Here is a 22,142-nt window from a genome sequence, read left to right as displayed (position 1 = left end):
GCAGCACCGCCCCCGAACCCGCCCCTTCTCGCGTCTGTCCCGAGTTCGCAGCCATCCATTGGCTTGAGCGATTGTCGTTCACAGGCGGCCTCACCCCCAATCGCTCTCTCATTGGCCCCCGAACAAAGGCACGCCGATACGATTGGTCCGGAGCCCCGCTATTTCCGTTCGGGGAAAGGAGGAGGGGGCGTTGCCCTAGAGACAGGCGGAGTTCGGTTACGTTCGATGGGACCGCCCCCTACGCGAGGCTGAGGCCGATGGTGATTGGCTACGACCGCTCTACTAAGTGGGAGGTATTGACGTGAAGAAAGGCGGGCGAGCGGGCTTGGGAAGGTGGGGCTTAGGGTGACTGGGACCAATAGACGAGTAGACCGCCCCCGCAAGGGTCACGGATTCGCCCAGCCTTTCCTACTCCGGTCTTCCATTGGGCAGTTGTGAGGGCGGGAGGAGGGCAACGATCAGTAGGGCAGGAAGGAGGAGGAGGGGCTGTCACTCAGCCGGGCTGGGATAGGTGGAGCGACGCCTGCAATTCCCTGCTGCAGAGAAGGGCTTGGGAGGGGCGCGAGAGCGGGAGATGTTTACTGCGCAAGCGTCTCTCGGTTCCCCTTTCTTCCCCCTTCCAATTCCTCCCCCATGCCCCCCCTCGTCCGCTTCCTTAAATCCTCTTCCAGGAAGACTGCCTACCTTCCCCCTCCTTATTGCTGTGGTCTGCATGCCTGGACCCACATTATCGAAACACCCAGAATCGCTGATGCGATTAAAGCCTTGTCCCAAGAAGCAGAGTTGAAACTGAGGTTCCGGAGCGGTGGAATGACTCACCCAAGGTCACACAGTTTAGACTTGACAAAGCCGGGATTTAAACCATATTTTGGCTCTTTTTTTCAATATGTATTTTCCCTTACACGTGTACTTATTTCTATGGTTTTGGCAGCCTTCATATCAAATTGAAATCGGCAGTCTCTCCAGCAGAAAGGGGACCTCGAGCACTGGCTGGAAGAACATTGGTGACTCAGCTTTGGCCCAACAACCACTCCTCTACACCCCAGAAACACTTTGGTTGACTGACTTTGGGCAAACGAAGCTTCTGGAACTCTTAACGCCCCAGGCGATTGAGAAATTGGGGGCAAAGGGGACTGGAAGAATCCATTTCTGTCACCTCCAGGAAATAAACACCAGCCCTTCTAATCTCTGAAGCCTAGCATGTTTGGAATGAGCCTGGGGGGATGCCTTGGGTGTGGAAAGGTCCACTGAATTGGGGGGGGGGCAAGGGGGAAGAGGACACCCCCCTCCCCACACCAGTCCAGTGGACTCAACTGGTTGAGTTTCCAGGAACAGGGCTTGGACAAGTCCATTCTAAATTCCAGGAGGACAGACACGGCTCAGCTGTTTTGATAAGCAGAAGAGTCCATTTCTCCTATGAATTGGGGGTTCTCTCTGCCCCTAAATACCACCACTCGCCAGCACTGCTAACAGGCTTTGGGATTAGGAGTTGGCAAAGGTCTGGGGCCAGAGAGATATTGCATGTGCCAAAGCGGGGGCACCCCTGACACCACATATGGTCACTAGCCCCACCAGGAGTGGGGGGTCCCTGAACACAGAGCCAGAAGTCAGCCGTGAGCACCACCAGGCGTGCCTCACCACCCTCCCACCCCCCCCAAAAAAAAAACAAAACAGAAACGGTCCTTTTTATGGAATGAAACAATAAGTATGACAAGACTAAAATTCCCTTGGTGATTTGGGTAGGAAGTACTTTTTTCTCCCCCAGGAAAACGGCAAAAACATACTTTAGTAAGGGGGTCTGGGGTTAAAGTGAGTTCTTTTTAATGAGGGGAAGCAAATGAGAGACTAAAAACAGGGGAGTGGGGCTGACGCTTGTCTCTAAATAGAGCTGGGAACGTAGCTCAGTGCCAAGTGCATGCTTTTGGGAGTCAGGCTTCAGCACCTGAGATGTTACAGAGCACTGAACTGGGAGTAGTCCCAAGCACCCAAAACACAGCCCACAAATAAAATTAGGGGCTGGAGCAATAGTACAGTGGGCAGGGCATTTGCTTTGCACGTGGTCGACCCGACCCAAACTCCATCCCCAGCATCCCATAGGGTCCCCCAAACACCATCAGAAGTAAGTCCTGAGTGCAGAGCTGGGAGTAACTCCTGAGCAACACTGGATGCGACCCAAAGGGCCAAATAATAATAATAATAAAATTAACAAGAGGTGGACCATAGCGATAGTACAGCAGGTAAGGTGCTTGCCCTCCACATAGCTAGTTCCATCCTAGCCACCAGATATATGGTCCTAGGAGCCCTGCCAGGAGTGATCCCTGAGTGCAGAGTTTGGAGTAAGCCCCAAGCACAGGAGGTGTGGCCTCAAAACCAAAGGAGAAAAGGGGGGCAGGCATTCTTCTCTCTCTCTCTCTCTCTCTCTCTCTCTCTCTCTCTCTCTCTCTCTCTCTCACACACACACACACACACACACACACACCACCTCCCTTCGCTGCCACCTGGGAGAGCGAACAGCCCACCTGGGGTCCCACGGAGGTCATTAGGGATTCCTGTGGATTGCAGAGAAAAACACCATGATGAGGAGAGGGCGGTGACCCTAGCTTTTGTTGTTTGGAGGCCACATCCTGGGCACTTCCTGGTTCTGTGATCATGAGCTGCCCCTGACTGTGCAGAAGATCTTATGCAGTGCCAGGGGTCAACCCAGATCAATCCCACAGGCATGGTACCAGCTTTATCTTATGGACTATCCAGCCATCCAGGTTCTACCTTGGTAGATGTGGAACTCTCTCCCCAGCTGCCATACTTGAGCGGAAATGGAAGCATGTTTGTCATTTTTATTATTCTGGGGGTTCTGGGCCACACCCAGCGGTACTCAGAGGTTACTTCCGGCTCTACACTCAGGAATCATTCCAGACAGGCTTGGGAATGAGATGTGGGGAATCGAAACCAGGCCAGCCACCTACAAGACAAATGCCCTGGCCGTTGTACTGTCACCCCAGCCCCTGGCTTTTATTTTTATCTTGTTTTGGGGGCCACAGCAGGCAGTGGTCTGGGGACTCTGCAATGTTGGGGATTCAACCTGGCACTCCCTCATACAAAGCATGCACCCTTGTCATTTTTTTCTTTTTGGGTCACACCCAGTGATGCACAGGGGTCACACCTGACTCTGCACTCAGGAATTACCCCTGGCAGTGCTCAGGGGACCATATGTGATGCTGGGAATCGAACCCGGGACAGCCTTGTGCAAGGCAAATGCCCTACCCGCTGTGCTATCGCTCCAGCCCCACCCTTGTCTTTTGAACTGTCTTCCGGTTTCAAAATACATTTTTAGCGCTGGACCTAGAGCAAAGAATTCTGAGGTCGAGCGGAAGGAGCCTGACGGGAAGGTTCAATAGCCTGGAATTCCGAGATCCATGATGCAGGGGGCCGATGTGGTTCCCCCCAAGAGCTCTTGGTGGGAGTCCTAATGACTTGAAGCCACATTTCCCAGTCCAGGGAGGTGTGGGCCGGGAAGTGATGACTCCATGGTGAAACGTTTCTGCCGTGTAAGTGTGGAATCAGAAAGCCCCCAATTCTGCCCCTAGCATAACCCCACTTGTCTAGTGCGTTCTTAGCAGCCCTGTAGGTTCCCGGAGGCCCCACGAGTGCCATCTCCAGAAACAACAATTACAATGAAGGGAAAATGGGGGGAAATGAAAAAAAAAATACAGTGAGAGCCCCATGCCCTATTAGAGATCTGGAGAAAAACAGAATGAGGGGCCTGAGAGACAACAATTCAAATACTGCCCCCAAAATGTGAGATGAATTTTAATAATATTATTTTTAGTTGTTGGGCCACACCCAGTTGAGTAAGCTGAAGCTTACTCTTTGCTCTTTGCTCTGGGATCACTTGGCTCATGGAACAGTATGAGGGGCCTGGGATCAAACTGGATTGGTCAGGGGAGCTGGAGCTATAGCACAGCGGGTAGGGTGTTTGCCTTACATGCGGCCGACCTGGGTTCAATCCCTGTCATCCCGTATGGACCCCCAAGCACTTCCAGGAGTAATTCCTGAGTGCAGAGCCAGGAGTAACCCCTGAGCAAAGCTGGGTGTGACCCAAAAAGAAAAAAAAAAAACACCACACACTGGATTGGTCAGGCAGAAGTGACAATGTAGCAGGACTGACAGGTTCTACCCCCGGTATCCCATATGGTCCCCCAAACACCACCAGTAGTGATTCCTAATTGCAGAGCCAGGAGTAACCCTTGAGCATTGCCGGTGTGGCCCCCAAACAAACAACAAAACAAATTGTCTTTATAGTGTGCAAAGCAAGTGCCTTAACCCTTCAACACTCTCTCCAGCCTCAATAATAACTATTTTATTTCACTCTGTCACTGTCACTGTCACTGTCATCCGTTGCTCATCAATTTGCTCAAGCGGGCACCAGTAATGTCTCCATTGTGAGACTTGCTGTTACTGTTTCTGGTATATCGAATATGCCACGGGTAGCTTGCCAGGCTCTGCTATGTGGCGGGATACTCTCGGTAGCTTGCCAAGCTCTCAGAGAGGGACGCAGGAATTGAACCCGGGTCGGCTGTGTGTAAGGCAAACGCCCTACCCGCTGTGCGATATTTATTTCACTCGATAGAACAAAATATCAACATGCCTTTTTGGGGGGAGGAGGGTGTGTAGGGCCACACTCATTGATTCGAGGGGACTGTTACTCCAGGCTCAGTATTCAGGGAGCGTTTCAGACAGTGCTTCGGGACTACAGGGTGCCTGCAAGCAAAGCCCAGGTTTAAGCCATTGGCCTCTCCCCGCCCCAACATTCCAGACGTTCTTAAATCTCTCCAGCCTTGGGAACCCGCCGGCCTGAGCTTCCTGCAGAGCCCGGCCACCCTGATCACATGGCCAGCCTCACGCGGCTGTCACATCAAGTGATATGGAACTAGTGGACCTACTGGAATGAGACTATCTCAGGGAGTCAGAGCTGGAGCCAGTGTGAGATTTCAAGGCCAGGTCAGGGCCAAGTTCACATCTGGGGAGCCAAAGGAAGCGTGGGCAAATCCTCACTGGTATAACAAGGGAACCCCAAAAATCCAGACCTTTAGCTTCCCCAACCTGGATCTTCAAGACTGGTCCTGACCAGATCAAGTGGCTTTACTCAAGAGAAGTCGGGCTTGTCCCATCTTCCCGGCTAGCAATGGCTTCCGGCCAGGACCACGCCAGGCATTGGCCCAACACCCACCTCCTCACCCTTCATGGGGCTGGCCGGGGTGGGGCCCCTGTGATTCTCAGCTCCTGGCAGCAGCTGACTCCCATCCAGGGCCTGTGGCCAATTCTCTGCCCATCCCCGGGGCCCTTGGCCAGTTCACTGCAGTGGACACATAGCCGCCCTCTTAACCACACCTCACACCTCCACCCCCCATTCTCCTCATGGCTGGCTTCCTCTTAGTTCAGTTTTGGTCTTTAGAGAAAACTTTCATTTTGTTTTGTCTTGGTTTTTAATTTTGGGGACCACACCCAGTGATGCTCAGGGCTGACTCCCAGCTCTGCGCTTGGCGATCACTCCTGACGGTGCTCAGGGGACGCCCTGTGGGATGCCGGGGATCAGAGAGGGTCAGCCATGTGCAAGCCCTCCCTGCTGAGCTCTGGCTCAGCCCTTTTTTGTTTTGTTTTTAGGGTGAGGGTCTATTTAGGGTTAAGCTAAAGGTGAGGGCTATAGAGTTGGGTAAGTTTCAGGTACAGGGGGCGTCATCACTGCCATATGTGCCAATACAGCATGACGAATCAGGTATGATGAGGGGGGCTTGGGAACCCTAAGCAAGTCTTGGGGAGAAGGAAGTGGAACCTGCCCGAGGAACTGTCCAGTGTTGGTCCAGGGACTCATCACTTCCTGCAGGGGCTGGATCCCAGTCAGGGAGGCTGGAGTAATAGCACAGCGGAGAGGGTGCTGGCCTTGCATGCGGCTGACACCGGTTCTATCCCCAACACCCAATATGGTCCCCCAAGCCCACCAGGGCTGATTTCTGAGTGCAGAGTCAGGAGTCATCCCCTGAACATTGCAGGGTGTGGCCCCAAGACACAAACAAAAGACATGCAACGCTACTTTGGAGTGATAGTACAGCAGGAAGGGCGTTTGCCTTGCAGGCGGCTGACCTAGGTTTGATCCCTGGCATTCCACAGGGTCCCCTGAGCACCACCAGGAGTAATTCCTGAGTGTGGAGCCAGGAGTTAGCCCTGAACATTACCAGGTATGACCAAAAAGCAATAAATAAAGAAATAGAATCCCAGCCGGGGGGAGTTCACAGAGACCCTGGGCAACAGGCACCACCCCCGCTGGGCCCCCTGGGGACACAGTGGTTGGACCCTTTATGAGGCGGGCAGGGGTCAGGGATCTGGGGGCCAGCGCAGGTGGCATCTCAGAGAAGAGCTGCTGGGAGCTGACAGCACCCGCCATGGCGAGCGTGGTAGTGAAGACCATCTGGCAGTCCAAGGAGATCCATGAAGCCGGGGACCCCCCGGCGGGGGTTGAGAGTCACTCCCAGCTGGTTCCTGAGGCCCCCGGGGGGGTGACCAGCCCAACTAAGGGGATCACGAAGAAAAAGAAGGCTGTGTCGTTCCACGGGTGGGTTTCCTGAGCCTCGGGGCTCTGAAGGGTTCACATCCACCCCATGGAGTTGGGGGGTGCTGAGGAGGGGTGGGAAGAAGGGGAGCAGAGGCGGATAGGGCATGGAGGAAGAGAGTGGGGTGTGTAGGGTGGGGGGAGGAGCAGGGAGGTGTGAGGGTGGAAGGGAAAGGTGCGTATTGGGAAGAAGGAAGGGGAAGGTGGTGGGCAAGAGGAGAGGTGCCGGGGTGGGGGGCAGAAAGGTGGGAAATGGGATGGGAGGGACAAAGGGGGTGCAGGAGTGGAGCAAGGTGGGAAATGGGGGTGAGGGAGGGAGGGAGGGTATGCAGGAATGAAGGAAGGTGGGTGAGGGAGGGAGGTGGGGTGCAGGATGGTGGAGAGGGAGTGGAGGGAGGGAAGGACACAGTGGACAGAGAAGGGAGACACAAGTCCTGAAAGTCCACAGGGCTGGAGGGGGGCAGAGCCAGGGGGCTGCGCTGACCCACCGCCCGTCTGGTCCAGGGTGGAGCCCCGGATGTCCCACGAGCCCATGCACTGGTGCCTGAACCTCAAACGATCCTCCGCCTGTACCAACGTGTCGCTGCTCAACCTGGCCGCCATGGAGCCCACAGACTCCTCAGGAACCGAGTCCATCACGGAGGACAGCGGGCCGCTCGCGCTGCCGGGGCCGCCCCCTTTCCCCAGTGTACCCTGGCCTGCCGATGACCTCGACCTCTCAGATGTTCTGGTGAGGGGCTCCGCTGGGCAGGGGCCCACAGATTGCAGCCAAAGGCCTAAGATGGGGAGGGAGAATCCTGATTTGGAATGAGAAAGAGAGGGCTGTCCACCAGCAGGAAGTCCAACTTTGGTTCTTTGTCATCCCAGAGATCATACCAGGGTACCCCAGAAGGGCTTCTCAAAGCCAAATTGAGAATATAAGGGAAGGCTTCCTTGAGGAGGCAATGTTAGAAATGGGTTTTGATGAGTGAATAAGAGTTCTATGGTTGCTTCACAGAGAATCAGGATTAAAAGTGGGAAACAAGCTAGATAGGCAAGATCAAAGGGGATCAATCAGTCAATCATAGTTGAGTTCATTATCGCCTGTGCCAGCTGCCAAGCCCAGGTCTTTCAGGGGCTGGTCCCTGAACTGGGCTTGACAAGGCTGCTGAGAGTCACACTATAGCAATAACTCTGGTAAGAATGAGCTAAATAACAAAAGGCTGATAATCTCATGGTTTTATACCCAGGATATTGTGCCCTGTTCAGCAGTGGCCCTCGGGGACCTGCATCTTATGTGATGCCTGACAGAACTGACCAGTTTAAAGATAAAAAGAAAAATCCTGGAATTGAGGAGGAAGTTCTGAGGTGTCTTGGGGGCGACTCTGCAAAGCAGAAGAATCTCAGAGCAGGCTGGAGGCAGGGGTGGGAAATGCTGGGCTGGGCGAGTAGAGCAGATGGGGAAGGGGGGTGCACTCTCCTCCCTCCCACCCCAGCCTCCCGTCCAAGTTATGTCCCCAGCAGACTGTGACACCAGAGAAGTTGCTCCAGGCAGCGGGAGTGGACACAGCTGTGTGCTTGTCCAGGGCTGTGCCCACACGGTCAGCTGGATCCAGAATATGTGAAACCAGTGGGACCTCAGTCCCCTCGTGGGGGGGTCTAGGGACACACAGTGGGGCAGATGCTGAGCGGGAGACAAGGACCCCAAGAGAGGGGGACAGAGATCCAGAGGGAGGGGGACAGAGGCCCAAGAGGGGGGCAGAGGCCCAGAGAGGAGGATAGAGGCCCAGAGAGGGGGATAGAGGCCCAGAGAGAGGGGGACAGAGGCCCAGAGAGAGGGGACAGAGGCCCAGAGAGAGGGGACAGAGGCCCAGGGGTGGGAGACTAGGCCAAGAGAGGCCAGAGACAGGGGTCAGAGACCCCAAGAGGGGAACAGGCCTGGGTGGGGGCCCGCAGGTCAGAGCTGAGCATCTGCCCCCAGACTGATGAGGGGCTGGTGAAGGATGTGGCTGACAGATGATACTGATGACATTCAGCGCTGGCAGTCTCAAGGCCCCATGACCGGAGGGTCAGCAGTCAGAGGCGCCGCTGGCCCCCTCACTCTAACCAGCCAATGGCCTGTGCTCTCTTTTGCTTTTCTTTTTTTTTCCCCTTCTTTTATTTTGGGGGGCTCGGCTGTGCCAGGGCTTGACTCCTGTTTCTGTCTTCAGGGGTCACTCGGGGGGCCCTATGTGGTATTCCGGGGTCAAACCTTCACGGCATGAAGCCTGTGAGCATGTCTGGCCGCAGGAGCAGTGCTCAGGTTCATGGGAAAATGGGCACCGAGGCAAAGGTCCTCGCTGAGGTCACCCAGAAAGGAAGCAGCAGGACACGGTGACCCAAATTTCCCAGAAAGTTACTCACGGAAGCCACATCCTTCGGGAAGCCCCGCTGAGCACTGTCCTGCTTGCGCGGGGCCTCCGCTGAGTTGCGGCCCATGGGGGTGTCGGCCGTGTAGGCTGGATAGGGGCTGCCACCAGGGCCCCTGACCCACCGCTCAGCAGGACCCTTCAGCAGCTTTCCGCCTAAGTTTCTTACCACAGAGGCCTCACCAAGATGCTGCCCCTGGGGGCCATGTGGACAGTATAGGGGGTAGGGGCCTGGTCTTGCATACAGAGGGACCTGGACCCTGCTTCCTTCCCCAGCACCAGATGTTATCCCCTGAGCACCACCTGGAGTGATCTCTGAGTACTGCTAGGTGTGGCAAAAAAAACCACTTTCTTTTGGTGTTGCTTTTGGGGTACACCTGAAAGTGCTCAGGGTTCACTCCTGGAGATGCTGGGGAGCCAAGGACCAAACCAGGTTGGTCACGTCAGACAAGAGCCCTACCCACTGAGCAATCTCTCTGGCCTTGACTTTTTTTTTCTTTTTGGGCCACACCCAGTGATGCACAGGGGTTACTCCTGGCTCATGCACTTAGGAATTACTCCTGGCGGTGCTCGGGGGACCATATGGGATGCTGGGAATCGAACCTGGGTCGGCCGCATGCAAGGCAAATGCCCTACCCGCTATGCTATTGCTCCAGCCCCGCTGGCCTTGACTTCTAGTGTATGTGCATTTCTCTTTTTGTTTTGGCTTTTTGGGTCACCTGGTGATGCTCTGGGCTTACTCTAGGCTCTGCACTCAGGAATTACTTCTGGCAGTGTTTGAGGATCATATGGGATGCCAGGAATCGAACCTAGGTCTGCCCCATGTATACAAAAACCTTGCCCACTGTGCTATCACTCTGGTCTTAGGACTCCGAGTCTCTTTAAATGGTGCCTTTGCTACTACTTCGCTCATGAGCAGGCTCTCATCATTCAACCCAGCCCTCACTCAACAGTGGGGATCAGGCTCTGCATTTTTTTTACTTTTTGGGTCACACCTGGCATTGCACAGGGGTTACTCCTGGCTCTGCACTCAGGAATTACCCCAGCAGTGCTCAGTGGACCATATGGGATGCTGGGAATCGAACCTGGGTCAGCCTTGTGCAAGGCAAAGGCCCTACAAACTGTGCTATTGCTCCAGCCCCCAGGTTCCGCATTTTTTTATTTTGGGGTCACACCCAGCAATGCACAGGGGTTACTCCTGGCTCTGCACTCAGGAATTACCCCTGGCGGTGCTCAGGGGACCATATGGGATGCTGGGAATCGAACCCAGGTTGGCCGCGTGCAAGGCAAACGCCCTACCCGATGTGCTATTGCTCCAGCCCCCTCCAGGTTCCGCATTTGAAAGGTGCACCGAAGAATCTGTAGATGGGAGAATGCGCCCAGAGGAATTTAGGGGTTACTCCTGGCTCTGCATTTACTTCTGGTGGTGCACAAAGGATCGTATGGGGTTCAGGGGATTGAGCCTGGGTCTGCAATGTGCGAGGCAGGCACCTCAACCTCTGTCCTATCTCTCTGTTCCCACCCCCCATATATATGGGTGTGTGTGTGTGTGTATATATATATGCATATATATATATGTATTTGAGGGGCCACATCTAGTAGTGCTCAGGTACTCTTCACTCTGTGCTCAGAGATCACTCCTGGAAGGGCTCAGGGTGCAGGGGCTCAAACCCTGGATTGGCTGTGTGCAAGGCAAATGCCTTACCCTCTGTTCTCTCTCCAGACCCTCTGCATGTACCTTTACTTATTGTATCTTCTCAGTTATTTGAGTTACACTGTTTTTGTTCACTTTTAAATGTTTGTTTTGGGGCAACACACAGCAATGCTCAGAGGTTACTCCTGGCTCTGCACTCAGGAATCACTCCTGGTGGTGCTCAGGGGACCACATGGGATACTGAGGATTGAACCCCGGTCGGGCACATGAAAGGCAAGCAACCTCCCCACTGTACTATTGCTCCAGCCCCTCATTTTTTAATTTTACAAAAGGGTGAAATTTGGGGGTGGCTGCTGCCTCCACCATTATGCTTCTACCACCTTAATGTAATAGCTTTTATCTCATTCTTCTTCTTCTTCTTCCTTTTTTTTATTTTTTGCTTTTTGGGTCACAGCTGGCGATGCACAAGGGTTACTCCTGGCTCTGCACTCAGGAATCACCCCTGGTGGTGCTCAGGGGACCATACGAGATGCTGGGAATCAAACCCGGGCCGGCCGCATGCAAGGCAAACGCCCTATCCGCTGTGCTATCGCTCCAGCCCCTCACTTATTCTTTTTTTTCTTTTTGGGTCACACCCAGCGATGCTCAGGGGTCACACCTGGCTCTGCACTCAGGAATTACCCCTGGCCGTGCTCAGGGGACCATATGGGACGCTGGGAATCAAACCCGGGTCGGCCGCGTGCAAGGCAAACACCCTACCTGCTATGCTATCACTCCAGCCCCTATTCTTATTATCCAGAGAAATCACACAGGAAATATAACAAGCCCATTCACAGTGGAAGAAACTTGTCCCCCCACCCCCATCACTTTTTCATTATGTCTTAGTTCAGCAACTGTGATGAGAAACTAAAATACTTGGCTTAACGAGGATAATTTCCCATACGAAAGTCTCGACAAGTAAAGTAGGTTTGATCTTCCACGGGTGCAGTTACAGGCCCCTAGGTTCTGATTGTTCAGCTGTTTCTAAGCCACAAATCTGTCCACTACCTCCTAGACATTAAGAAAGGGCATGTGGAGGGGAAATTATATCTGTACTCTCAGAGTTGTCTCAGTACTGCAGTTTCACTAATTTTCTTCTCCCACGTGTTGAAACTGGTCATTTTGAGAGTGAAGAAATAGTGCCTGATATGTAGCACAGCTGAGGTGGATTCAATCCCCAGAACTCCACATGGCCCCTCGAGCCCACCAAAAGTGACTCCTGAGCACAAAGCCAGGACTAAGCCCTGATCACCCTGGAGTGTGACACCCCCTTCTCTCCTTCCCCCCTTAAAAAGGCTAAGAGCATGTTTTGCTTGTGGGGAACTGGGGTTAGATCCGTGTCATTGCGTGGTCCCCAAAGACCGCTGGTAGAAACCACCCGCCCCCCATAGTCACCCTCCAGCACCACTGGGTGTAACCCTAAACCAAATAAATTAGAGGAAGATTTGGATATTACTTTTAGGAGTGTTAACATTTGCCCATTTTATTGGCCAGAATTTAGTCCCATGACTACACCTACCTGCAAAGTAGGAAATGTAGTCTTTGCCTAAGCCGTCCGTGTCAAGTGAACTCTTTTGGATGATATAAGAAGCAGCCCTCCAAAGCCAGTCAGGCAGTATTCATTTGTATGCTTCTATGGTAATGGGGCTGGAGCAATAGCACAGCAGGTAGGGTGTTCGTCTTGCACATGGCCGACCCGGGTTCGATTCCTTCGCCCCTCTCACAGAGCCCGGCAAGCTACCGAGAGTATCCTGCCCTCACAGCAGAGCCTGGCAAGCTACCCGTGGCATATTCAATATGCCAAAAACAGTAACAAGTCTCACAATGGAGACGTTACTGGTACCCGCTCGAGCAAATCGATAAGCAACAGGATGACAGTGACAGTGACTTCTATGGCAATAGACCTTAGTGCTCAGAGGCACCACAGGGTGGCCGGAGCGAGAGCACATCAGGGAGGGCGTTTGCCTTGCATGTGGCTGACCAAGGTTCAATCTTTAGCGTCCCATATGGTCCCCCAAGCACCGCCACGAGTAATTCCTGAGTGCAGAGCCAGGAGTAACCCCTGAACATTTTGGGTGTGACCCAAAAAGCAAAAAGAAAAAAAGAGGCACTACAGGGTCAAAAAATAAATGTAAAAAATTAAAAAACAAAGGTCATGCCTTACCGTCCAAGTACTCAGGTCCACAAGGCATAGCGCCTTCATTTGCAAAATGAGCCTGAATGATCTGAGCCCTAAGTACACCCAGGAGGGCGCTGACTTTGAATGTGGACAAACCGGGTTTGATCCCCGCCACCCCATATAGTCTTCCAAACCCACCAGGAGTTATCCCTGAGTGAAGAGCCTGGAGTAAGCCCTGAATACCGCCAGAAGTGGCCCAAGAACAAACAAACAAACAAAAAATGAGTCAAATAATCTCAGGAGCCTTGCCAGAGAAGGAAAACCAGGTGAGCACTTGACCTCAGGTAGAGAAAGCACTTATATGGAGTAAGCTGGGAGATCTAGTATCTCCAGTTTCTGGAGAGAAAATAGTCTATATTTCATATTTATTTTATTGCTTTGAGGTGAGGGCTCCCAAGCAGTGCTCAGAAGACAGCTGTGCCACTCCTGGTGTTATCTGGCTGGCAATGCAGCCAGAGAGTTTAGAGCCAGGGATCAAAGGAAGGTGTGGGCAAGGAAGGAGCTCCAGCCCTTTAGTTTTTCTACACATGAATTCTTTTTTTTTTTATTTTGTTTGTTTGTTTTGGGTTTTTTGGCATTTGGGGGTCACACCCGGCGTTGCACAGGAGTCACTCCTGGCGCATGCACTCAGGAATTACTCCTGGTGGTGCTCAGGGGACCATATGGGATGCTGGGAATCAAACCCGGGTCGGCCGCGTGCAAGGCAAACGCTCTACCCGCTGTGCGATCGCTCCAGCCCCCATATGAATGCTTTTTTTTTTTTTTCTTTTTGGGTCACACCCGGCGACGCACAGGGGTCACTCCTGGCTCATGCACTCAGGAATCACCCCTGGCGGTGCCCAGGGGACCATATGGGATGCTGGGATTCGAACCCGGGTTGGCCGCGTGCAAGGCAAACGCCCTATCCGCTGTGCTATCACTCCAGCCCCTATGAATGCTTTTTTATGTTTACTTTTTAAACTAATTTATTTTATTGGGCTGGAGTGATCGCACAGCGGGTAGGGCGTTCACCTTGCATGCAGCGACCCGGGTTCAATTCCTCCGCCCCTCTCAGAGAGCCCAGCAAGCTACTGAGAGTATGTCGCCCATACGGCAGAGCCTGGCAAGCTCCCCGTGGCATATTCAATATGCCAAAAACAGTAACAACGAGTTTCACAATGGAGACGTTACTGGTGCCCGCTCGAGCAGATCGATGGGCAACGGGATGACAGTGACAGTGAAACTAATTTATTTTATTAAATCACTGAGATATAGTTACAAAGCTCTCATAATTGAGTTTCAATCATAAAATGATCAAACACCCAGCCCTCCATCAGTGCGTATTTTCCGCCATCAATGTCCCCAGTATCCCTCCCATCACCCCCACCCCCTCCAACGCCCGCCTCGGTGGCAGGCACCTTCCTTCTTACTCTCTACTTTGGGCATCATGGTTTGCAATACAGATACTGACAGGCCATCGTGTTAGGTCCTTTGTCTACTTTCAGTACACATCTCCCGTCCTGAACCATCCCGCCAATCATCATTGACTTAGTGATCCCTTCTCCATTCCAACTTTCTTCTCTCCCAGCACCTGAGGCAGGCTTTCAAACCTCCTGGCTTTTGTCTCTACTGTCCTCGGGTGTTAATCTCATATTATATTATTTTATATTCCACAAGTAAGTGGAATTCTATGTTTGTCCCTCTCTTTCTGACTCATTATACTTAGCATGATAATCTCCATGTTCATTCACTTACAAGCAAATTTAATGACTTCATCTTTTCTAACAGCTGCATAGTATTCCATTGTGTAGATGTACCACAGCTTCTTTAACCAGCTGCCTGTTTTCGACCACTCGGGTTGTTTCCAGATTCTACTGTGAGCAGTGCTGCCCTTTGAGCTATCTCCCTAACCCCCAGCATGTTGTGGGGGGAGTGGAGCCACTCCAGGCAGTACCCAGGGCTTTCTCCTACCTCTGTGTTCAGGAATCACTGTCGGCAGGATTGGCGGCCCCTATGTGGTGCGGAGGACCGAATCCAGATTGAGTACATGCTAGACAAGCACCCGACCCACTGTGCTATCTCTCTAGCCCTGTATGTTTTTGTTAGTGGTGTTTTTTTTCTTTTTGAGTCACACTCGGCGATGCACAGGGGTTACTCCTGGCTCATGCACTCAGGAATTACCCCTGGCAGTGGTCAGGAGACCATATGGGATGCTGGGAATCAACCCAGGTCAGCCGCGTGCAAGGCAAACGCCCTACCTGCTGTGCTATCATGCCAGCCCCCAGTGGTGGTGCTTTTTGGGGGGCCACCCCCAGCAGTGCTCAAGATTTAATTCTGGCTCTGTGCTCTGGGCTCATTCCTGGTGGTGCTCTGAATCATATGGGGTATAGGGTGCTGGCATTTGAACTGCCTGAGCCCTGTGCAAGGCAAGTGCCATCCCCGCTGTACTCTTACTCTAGATTTGTATGTTCTTTGTTTTATTTTGTGGGGCCATGCTCAGGGGCTCTTCCTGGCTCAGTGCACTGGCGTGAGACTGGAGAGTGCTCGGAAGACCCTCTCAGTGCTGGGTAAAGACCCATGAACAGCCACATACAAAGGCAACACCTGACTCCAGTACTCTGTTCCCTTCCCCGCTAAATCCAGGACTAGGTGTGGGCCATAGCCACCTCCCAATTCCAGGCTTTTCCTGGGGCTTGGCTTTTGCTCACACACACCTGACTCACCCCCCTCTCTTTCTTCCCCAGAATGGGGTCAACAGTGGACTGGTCCGTGCCAAAGATTCCATCACCAGCTTAAAGGAAAAGACCACCCGGGTGAATCAGCATGTGCAGACACTGCAGGTGTGAGGCTTGCCCCTGCCAGCACCCCAGAAGAACTCAGCCCTCTAGGGCCCTTCTTAGAGCCCATCCCCCATTTTAAATTTGCACAGACTTGGGGAGGTGGAGGTACAGGAAGGAAATGGAGTGGCCAGAGCAATAGTAAAGTGGGGAGGGCGCTTGAGCTGCCAGGAGTGGCCCCTGGATGCAGAGCCAGGAGTAAGCATTGAGCACTGCTGAGTGTGCCCCAACCAAACAAACAAAATAGGGAACAGAAAGTGTTCCCAGACCATGAGCCAAAGAGCACAGCACGTAGGCCACCGGCCTTGCATGCAGCCAGCCCAGGCTCGATCCCCGGAACCACACATGGTCCCCTGGGTCTTCCAGGAGTGATCCCAGGGCATATCTGGGTGTGACCCCCACAAAAAAGAAAGCATCCCAGCAGTGTCCACTTCTCCCTGGGGCCAGGGGGTGTCCCCTTCCCCCAGCCAACCCCTCATCCCTCCATGCTCCAGACTGAGTGCTCTGTGCTCAGTGAAAATCTGGAGCGAAGACGGCAGGAGGCAGAGGAGCTGGAGGGGTACTGCAGTCAGCTCAAGGTGAGACTTGGGGATCAGGTGCGGGGGGAGAGAGGAGCAAGAGGGTGGGCGGGCAGCAAAGAAGGGGAGCCAGAGGGAAATTACCACTGGAAAGGTCTCAGGAGAACGCTGTCACCCCCCCCCCCATGCATCAGAAGTGGGAGTGGGCGTGTCTTGGGCTAGAGAGAGAGCACTGAGCTGGGAGTAATCCGAATAATGAGGACAAAAGTTATCAGGGATTTTGGAGTGAGAGTCCAGCAGGGAGGGTGCTGGCCTTGCATGCAGCCGACTCCAGTTCAATCCCCGATCTCCCATATGGTCCTCTGAGCACTGCCGGGAGTGATTCCTGAGCCTGTGAGAGCAGGAAGATGCCCTGAGCACCAACACATGTGGCCCCAAACCCAACAGTAATAACGACAATAATGACTAATGGGGCTGGAGTGATAGCACAGTGGGTAGGGTGTTTGTTTGCACGCGGCCGACCCGGGTTCGATTCCCAGCATCCCATAGGGTCCCCCGAGGACTGCCAGGGGTAATTCCTGAGTACAGAGCCAGGATGCACAATCCTGTGCATTGCCGGGTGTGGCCCCAAAAGCAATATAAATAAATAAATAAATAATGACTAATCATGTACCTTGGGCTGAGGAGCTAGTCCAGCAGGGAGGCACTATTGCAGCCCATCCTGGCTCCATCCCAGGAACCCAAAGATTTCCTTGAGCACCAGTCAGCAGAGAGCCTGGAATAGCCTCTGAATACCACAGGGTGTGGCCAGTCTCCGTCCCCCTCCAACTAAAAGGAAGTTGGGGGAGAGGCGCATTGTCTTGGTGTGCTTGACCGGTAAGGAAATTGCCTGGGAAAGGAATGGGAAGAGGAGCTGGGAAGTGAAGGCAGGACCCTGCCCCGCTGTCCTGACCCAGGAGAACTGCCGGAAGGTGACTCGGTCGGTGGAAGACGCGGAAATCAAAACCAACGTCCTGAAGCAGAACTCAGCCCTACTGGAGGTAAAGGGGTGCGGGGAGCCCAGGACCAGGGGAGCGGATCAGGTGCATGAGGAATATGGCATGAGAGTACCACCAGGGCACGCCCATGGTCCTCAGACTTACAGACATGTGTCTAGGAATCAGGCCTCTTGTGATGACCGGGATGGGAGTGGGGAGCTGGACGGAGACAGGGAGAGATGGCAGTAGAGGGGATTCAGTAGACCTCCAATGAGGCAAACCCCATTAACACTGGTAAGTGGGATGCCCCAACATCCTGTCCCCCATCCGCTGCCTGTCCAGCCAACTCCAGCATTGCATCTTGTCTCTTTGTCTTGGTTTTTGAGTCACAGCCGTTGGTGCTCGGGGCTTACTCCTGGCTCTGTGCTGAGGGTTCACTTTTGGTGGGCCAGGGGACCCTATTGGGTGCTGGGTATTGAACCCAAGTTAGCCCTGTGCAAGGCAAACGCGCTGCACCATCTCTCTGGGGCCTGGATTACATTTTGGATTTGAGGGCATCAGGAGACAAGGAGATGGATACTGACGCCTTCCTGTACCACCCCCAGGAGAAGCTCCGCTACCTGCAGCTGCAGCTGCAGGATGAGACCCCACGGAGGCAGGAGGCAGAGCTGCAGGAGCTGGAGCAGAAGCTGGAGGCTGGTCTCTCCAGGCATGGTCTGGGCCCCGCCAGCCCACCCCAGGGTGGTTCCGGACAGCCCGGCAGCCCTGAAGAACCCCCTCGAGCACGCAACCTGGTTGCAGGTGGCTGGGGAATGGGATCCCGGGCGTCTGAGGGCCCCTACGTGAGTGAGCAGGAGATGCAGAAGGTCTCCGCCGGCCTGGAGGAGCTGAGGTGGGTGGGCTGCAGGGGTGGAGCCTGGGGTGATGGGAGTGCCGGAATTACCAGAGATTAGACCTTCAGGGTTGACCTGGGTGGGCAGGAGCTAGGGCAGTTGGGAGTTTCATGAAACCCCTGTTGAAGGGCTTGGGGCAGGTCATCAGATCAGTGAGGGGTACCTGATAACAATAGAAATGGGGGTTCTTGGGCTGGAGAAAGAACAAAGGGGCTAAGGCACTTGCCTTGCATTCAACTGCAGCAGGCTGCACCCTGGTTCCAATCAATATCCAGCAGCAGATATGGTCCCCCAGCACTGCCAGGAGTCACTCCTGAGCTTAGAGCCAGGAATCATCTTAGAGCGCTGCTGGATGCAGCCCCCAAACCTCAAACGAACAGAAATTATGGTTCTTTTAAAACATGGGGGTGCAGAACACTAGTGGAGTGGGTTTCATGTTTGTCTTGCACGCGATTCACCTGGGTAATGGGTTCAATTCCTATTACCCCATATGGTCCCCAAGCATCGCCAGGCGTAATTCCCCAGTGCACAGCCAGGACTAACCCCTAAGCATAGCCGAGTTTGAATCCAAAATTTAAAAAAAAAAAAAAAAAGGGCCTGGAACAACAGTACTGCGGGTAGGGCTGTTTGCCTTGCACGTGGCCAACCCGGGTCCAGCGTCCTGTGTGGTCCCCTGAGCACCGCCAGGAGTAATTCCTGAGTGCAGAGCCAGGAGTAACCCCTGTGCATCCCCAGGTGTGACCCAAAAGGCAAAACAAAACAAAAGGATGGGATGAGAGCAGATTTACATGGAAGGGCCGAAGGTCTGGGTGGGGCAGGGGGTTGGGGTTGTCAAAGGCACATCCACCCTGAGACCCTGACCCGATCCGTTCCTCTGATGGTCCAGGAGGGAGGTATCTTCGCTGACCGCCCGGTGGCATCAAGAGGAGGGGGCAGTGCAGGAGGCCCTGAGGTTGCTCGGCGGCCTGGGTGGCAGGCTCGATGGCTTCCTGGGCCAGTGGGAACGGGCGCAACGAGAACAGGCACAGACCGCACGGGGCCTACAGGAGCTGCGAGGCCGGGCTGACGAGCTGTGCACCATGTAAGGACCCAGGCGAGTGGGGATGTGGAACCCAACCTTAAGGGAAAGCCTGAGCCAATCAGCTAGTGCTACGACATGAAGCCCCTAGACTGACAGGAAGAACCTCCAATTAGAGATCAGAGAAGGGACTTGGCTTACCTACTAAAGTCTTGTGGGCGGGCCCGTTGGGGATGGGTTTGTTCTACCTCTTAGAAGGACAGAAAGCTCAGTCTGTTACCAGACCACTAATAAGTGTATAAGAAGGTAATGGTGCTTTAAAACACAAAAATCAGGGCTGGAGCGATAACACAGCTGGTAGGGTGTTTGCCTTGCAAGCGGCTGACCTAGGTTCAATTCCCAGCATCCCCTGTGGTCCACCGAGCACCGCCAGGAGTAATTCTCGGAGTAATACTCCTGAGAGCTAGGAGTAACCCCTGGGCATAGCCGTGTGTGACCCAGACGGTGTAGCCTACTGTGTTCGATCCCTGCCATCCCATGTTTTCCTGAGGTCCCTACCAAAACGTGACAAAAGGCAAAAGCCAGTAAGTCACAGCAGAGGGTCAGGACGGGATAGAGACAGGCATCTGGGCTAGTAATGGGTGGAAGGGGATTTGGAGGAAGCGCCCTTGCAGCACGGATTACTCTTTCATCTCAGGGTGGAGCGGTCAGCAGTGTCTGTGGCTTCACTAAGGAGCGAACTGGAGGGGCTGGGCCCAGTGAAACCGGTTCTGGAGGAACTGGGGCGGCAATTTCAGAACTCACGGAGAGGATCCGAGCTCTCCATGAACCTGGATCGGGCCCCCCAAGGCTCCTGTACCCGCTGTGCTAGGTAAGAGTGGAGGGGAGCCTCCCTGAGTCATTTCGAGTATCCTGACTTGTGGTGCTGGGAAGGAGGGAACGTGGTCATAGGTGTCCGGCTTGGAGAGTCCAAGCAAAGCCCAACACACTTGGGCCCTTTGGGGGGAGTGTGTGGGGGGGTGAATTTCAATTGGTGCATGGTGGTAAAGGTGAGTTTGTAGCCATCTGATGCCCTTGGGTGGTGGACATCTCTGGGCTGAAATTCCCTGCACTGGCACTGAAGGGGTGCCCCGGTGCATGATGGGAAGGATCAGTGCATGCGCAGTGGCACCAGGGCGGGAGGGTGGACGTCTTTATCCTGGTGCCCTCTCCCCACAGCCAGAGCCAGCAGTTGTCCACAGAAACCCTGCAGCAGCTGCTGGAGCGAGCTCTGACGCCGCTGGTGGACGAGGTGAAGCAGAGGAGCCTGCCCCCCGCCTGCCCCAGCTGCCAGAGGCTGCACAAGAAGATTCTGGTACAAGGAACCAAGGGCCATCGTGCCCCACTTTTCAGTCTGAGCAGAGGAAGGGGAGCCCTGGGTGTGTGGCAGGATGGGGAAGGTTGAGCTATGGGCAGCAGGTGCCAGGGGACCCATACATGCATTGCAGTGGCAAACAGAGGGGCCAAGAGTTGGGGTCCAAGGGCAGAACCCTCGGGATGGAGACTGGATAAGCAGATGGGACACTGGTTCCCATCTACTATAGGACACAGGAAACTCTCCTAGTGGACTTTCCCAAGACCCTCGAGGACCAGTATGGATAATATGCATGCGCCCACCCTAGGTTCAACCCCTGACACCACATAGTCCCCCAAGCATTGTGGGTATAGCCCTAGAGGCCCCCGATTACTGCCAGGGTGGTTCAGGCAATTGGACAGAGCCGGTGGCTGTTGAACATAGGGCCAGTGGGCAATAATTGACGGTGGGGTCTCCTGGAACTCTGAGCATCATTTAGGAGCCCCCCTACCCAAAGGCAATCAAGATGTTACAGCGGTCAGAGGGGGACCCCTAAAACATCCAGACGCAGTGAATGCTAATGCTTTTGAGTAGTTGGTAGAAGATTAGGTCTGGGCCAGAGCTGCACTGGGGATGATGCCTAAAGCATGCTGGGATAGAAGTTACCGTAGGTGACATAGCCAGGGAGCCCAATGGGACATTGATAGGACAGAGCCATGGGATGGACTGGATGAGGTCATGTGGGCCATAGGGCCTCAAGGCAGCCTTGTGCCAGCTGGTGGGACTCATAGAACAGGGCATTGTGTGGTTCCATGCATGATGGGATGTAGGACACCCTGTGACAGAGACACGGTCCCAGACACACAGCTGATGAGTGGCCGAGTGGTAGACCCTGACTTAGCACCTGCTGGGACATAGGGAGCCAGCGCACAGTAGGGGACAAATCCAGGCCTGCTGGGAAAGGTGGGCATGGGGGAGGCGCCACTAGGGTCTACCCCGGGGGAGGCACCTGGGCCCCCTGGGATCCTGCCCCTTGCCCTCCGCGATCCAGCTCCCCTCCACCCCCAGCCCAGTTCCGCAAGCCCAGCTGGGCCCACACTCCTCTTCCCAGGAGCTGGAGCGCCAGGCCTTGGCCAAGCACGTCCGCGCAGAGGCCCTGAGCTCCACCCTCAAGCTGGCCCAGGACGAAGCCTTGCGGGCCAAGAATTTGCTGCTGACGGACAAGATGAAGCCGGAGTGAGGAAGGAGGCGGAGGGCATGGGAGGAGGTGACATCTTGGCGGAAAGGCAGGACGCCTCTGCTCCTCCAGCCTGCTGGCATGCCGCACCATCCACGCCCACCCCCCTCCCCGCTCTGTCACACAGGGAGAAGGCGGCCACTCTGGATTATCTGCATTTGAAGATGTGTTCTCTCCACGATCAACTCAGCAACCTGCCACTTGAAGGGTCCACGGGGACAATGGGGGGAGCAAGTGGCGGGGGAAGTCCCCCCAAACGGGGGGGCCAAACCCCAGAACAATAAATGGCCCCTCATGCTGGCATGAATCCTGTGTCTCTTTGGCATCAAAACAAGGACTGATCAGTTCCACGCACCCCAAAACAGCCTCTGCTTGGATGACTCATGCCTGGCGGGGAGGCAGAGAGCTGCTGATGGCGCAGCTCTGGTTTTCACTTCGGATTTTTTTTGTGTGTATGTGTGTGTAGGGGGGGGTTGGTTGTTTGTCT

General features: G+C 54.2%; 1 protein-coding gene across 1 annotated transcript; it reads left to right on the top strand.

The window, feature by feature from the left end:
- Nucleotides 1-6,437: 6,437 nt before the first annotated feature.
- TSKS (testis specific serine kinase substrate) lies at nt 6,438-21,962 on the top strand. The gene is made up of 11 exons (XM_004619846.2): nt 6,438-6,607; nt 7,109-7,334; nt 15,587-15,682; nt 16,174-16,257; nt 17,154-17,237; nt 17,780-18,066; nt 18,954-19,148; nt 19,783-19,956; nt 20,304-20,439; nt 21,530-21,654; nt 21,783-21,962. The coding sequence occupies exons 1-11, from the start codon at nt 6,438-6,440 to the stop codon at nt 21,937-21,939; spliced, it is 1,734 nt and encodes a 577-aa protein (XP_004619903.1). The 3' UTR covers nt 21,940-21,962.
- Nucleotides 21,963-22,142: the final 180 nt, after the last annotated feature.

This window comes from Sorex araneus, chromosome 8, assembly GCF_027595985.1.
Source record: "Sorex araneus isolate mSorAra2 chromosome 8, mSorAra2.pri, whole genome shotgun sequence".
Lineage (NCBI taxonomy): Eukaryota > Metazoa > Chordata > Mammalia > Eulipotyphla > Soricidae > Sorex > Sorex araneus.
Note: the sequence above shows the minus strand (reverse complement) of the source record. Positions and strands in the feature narration are given on the sequence as shown.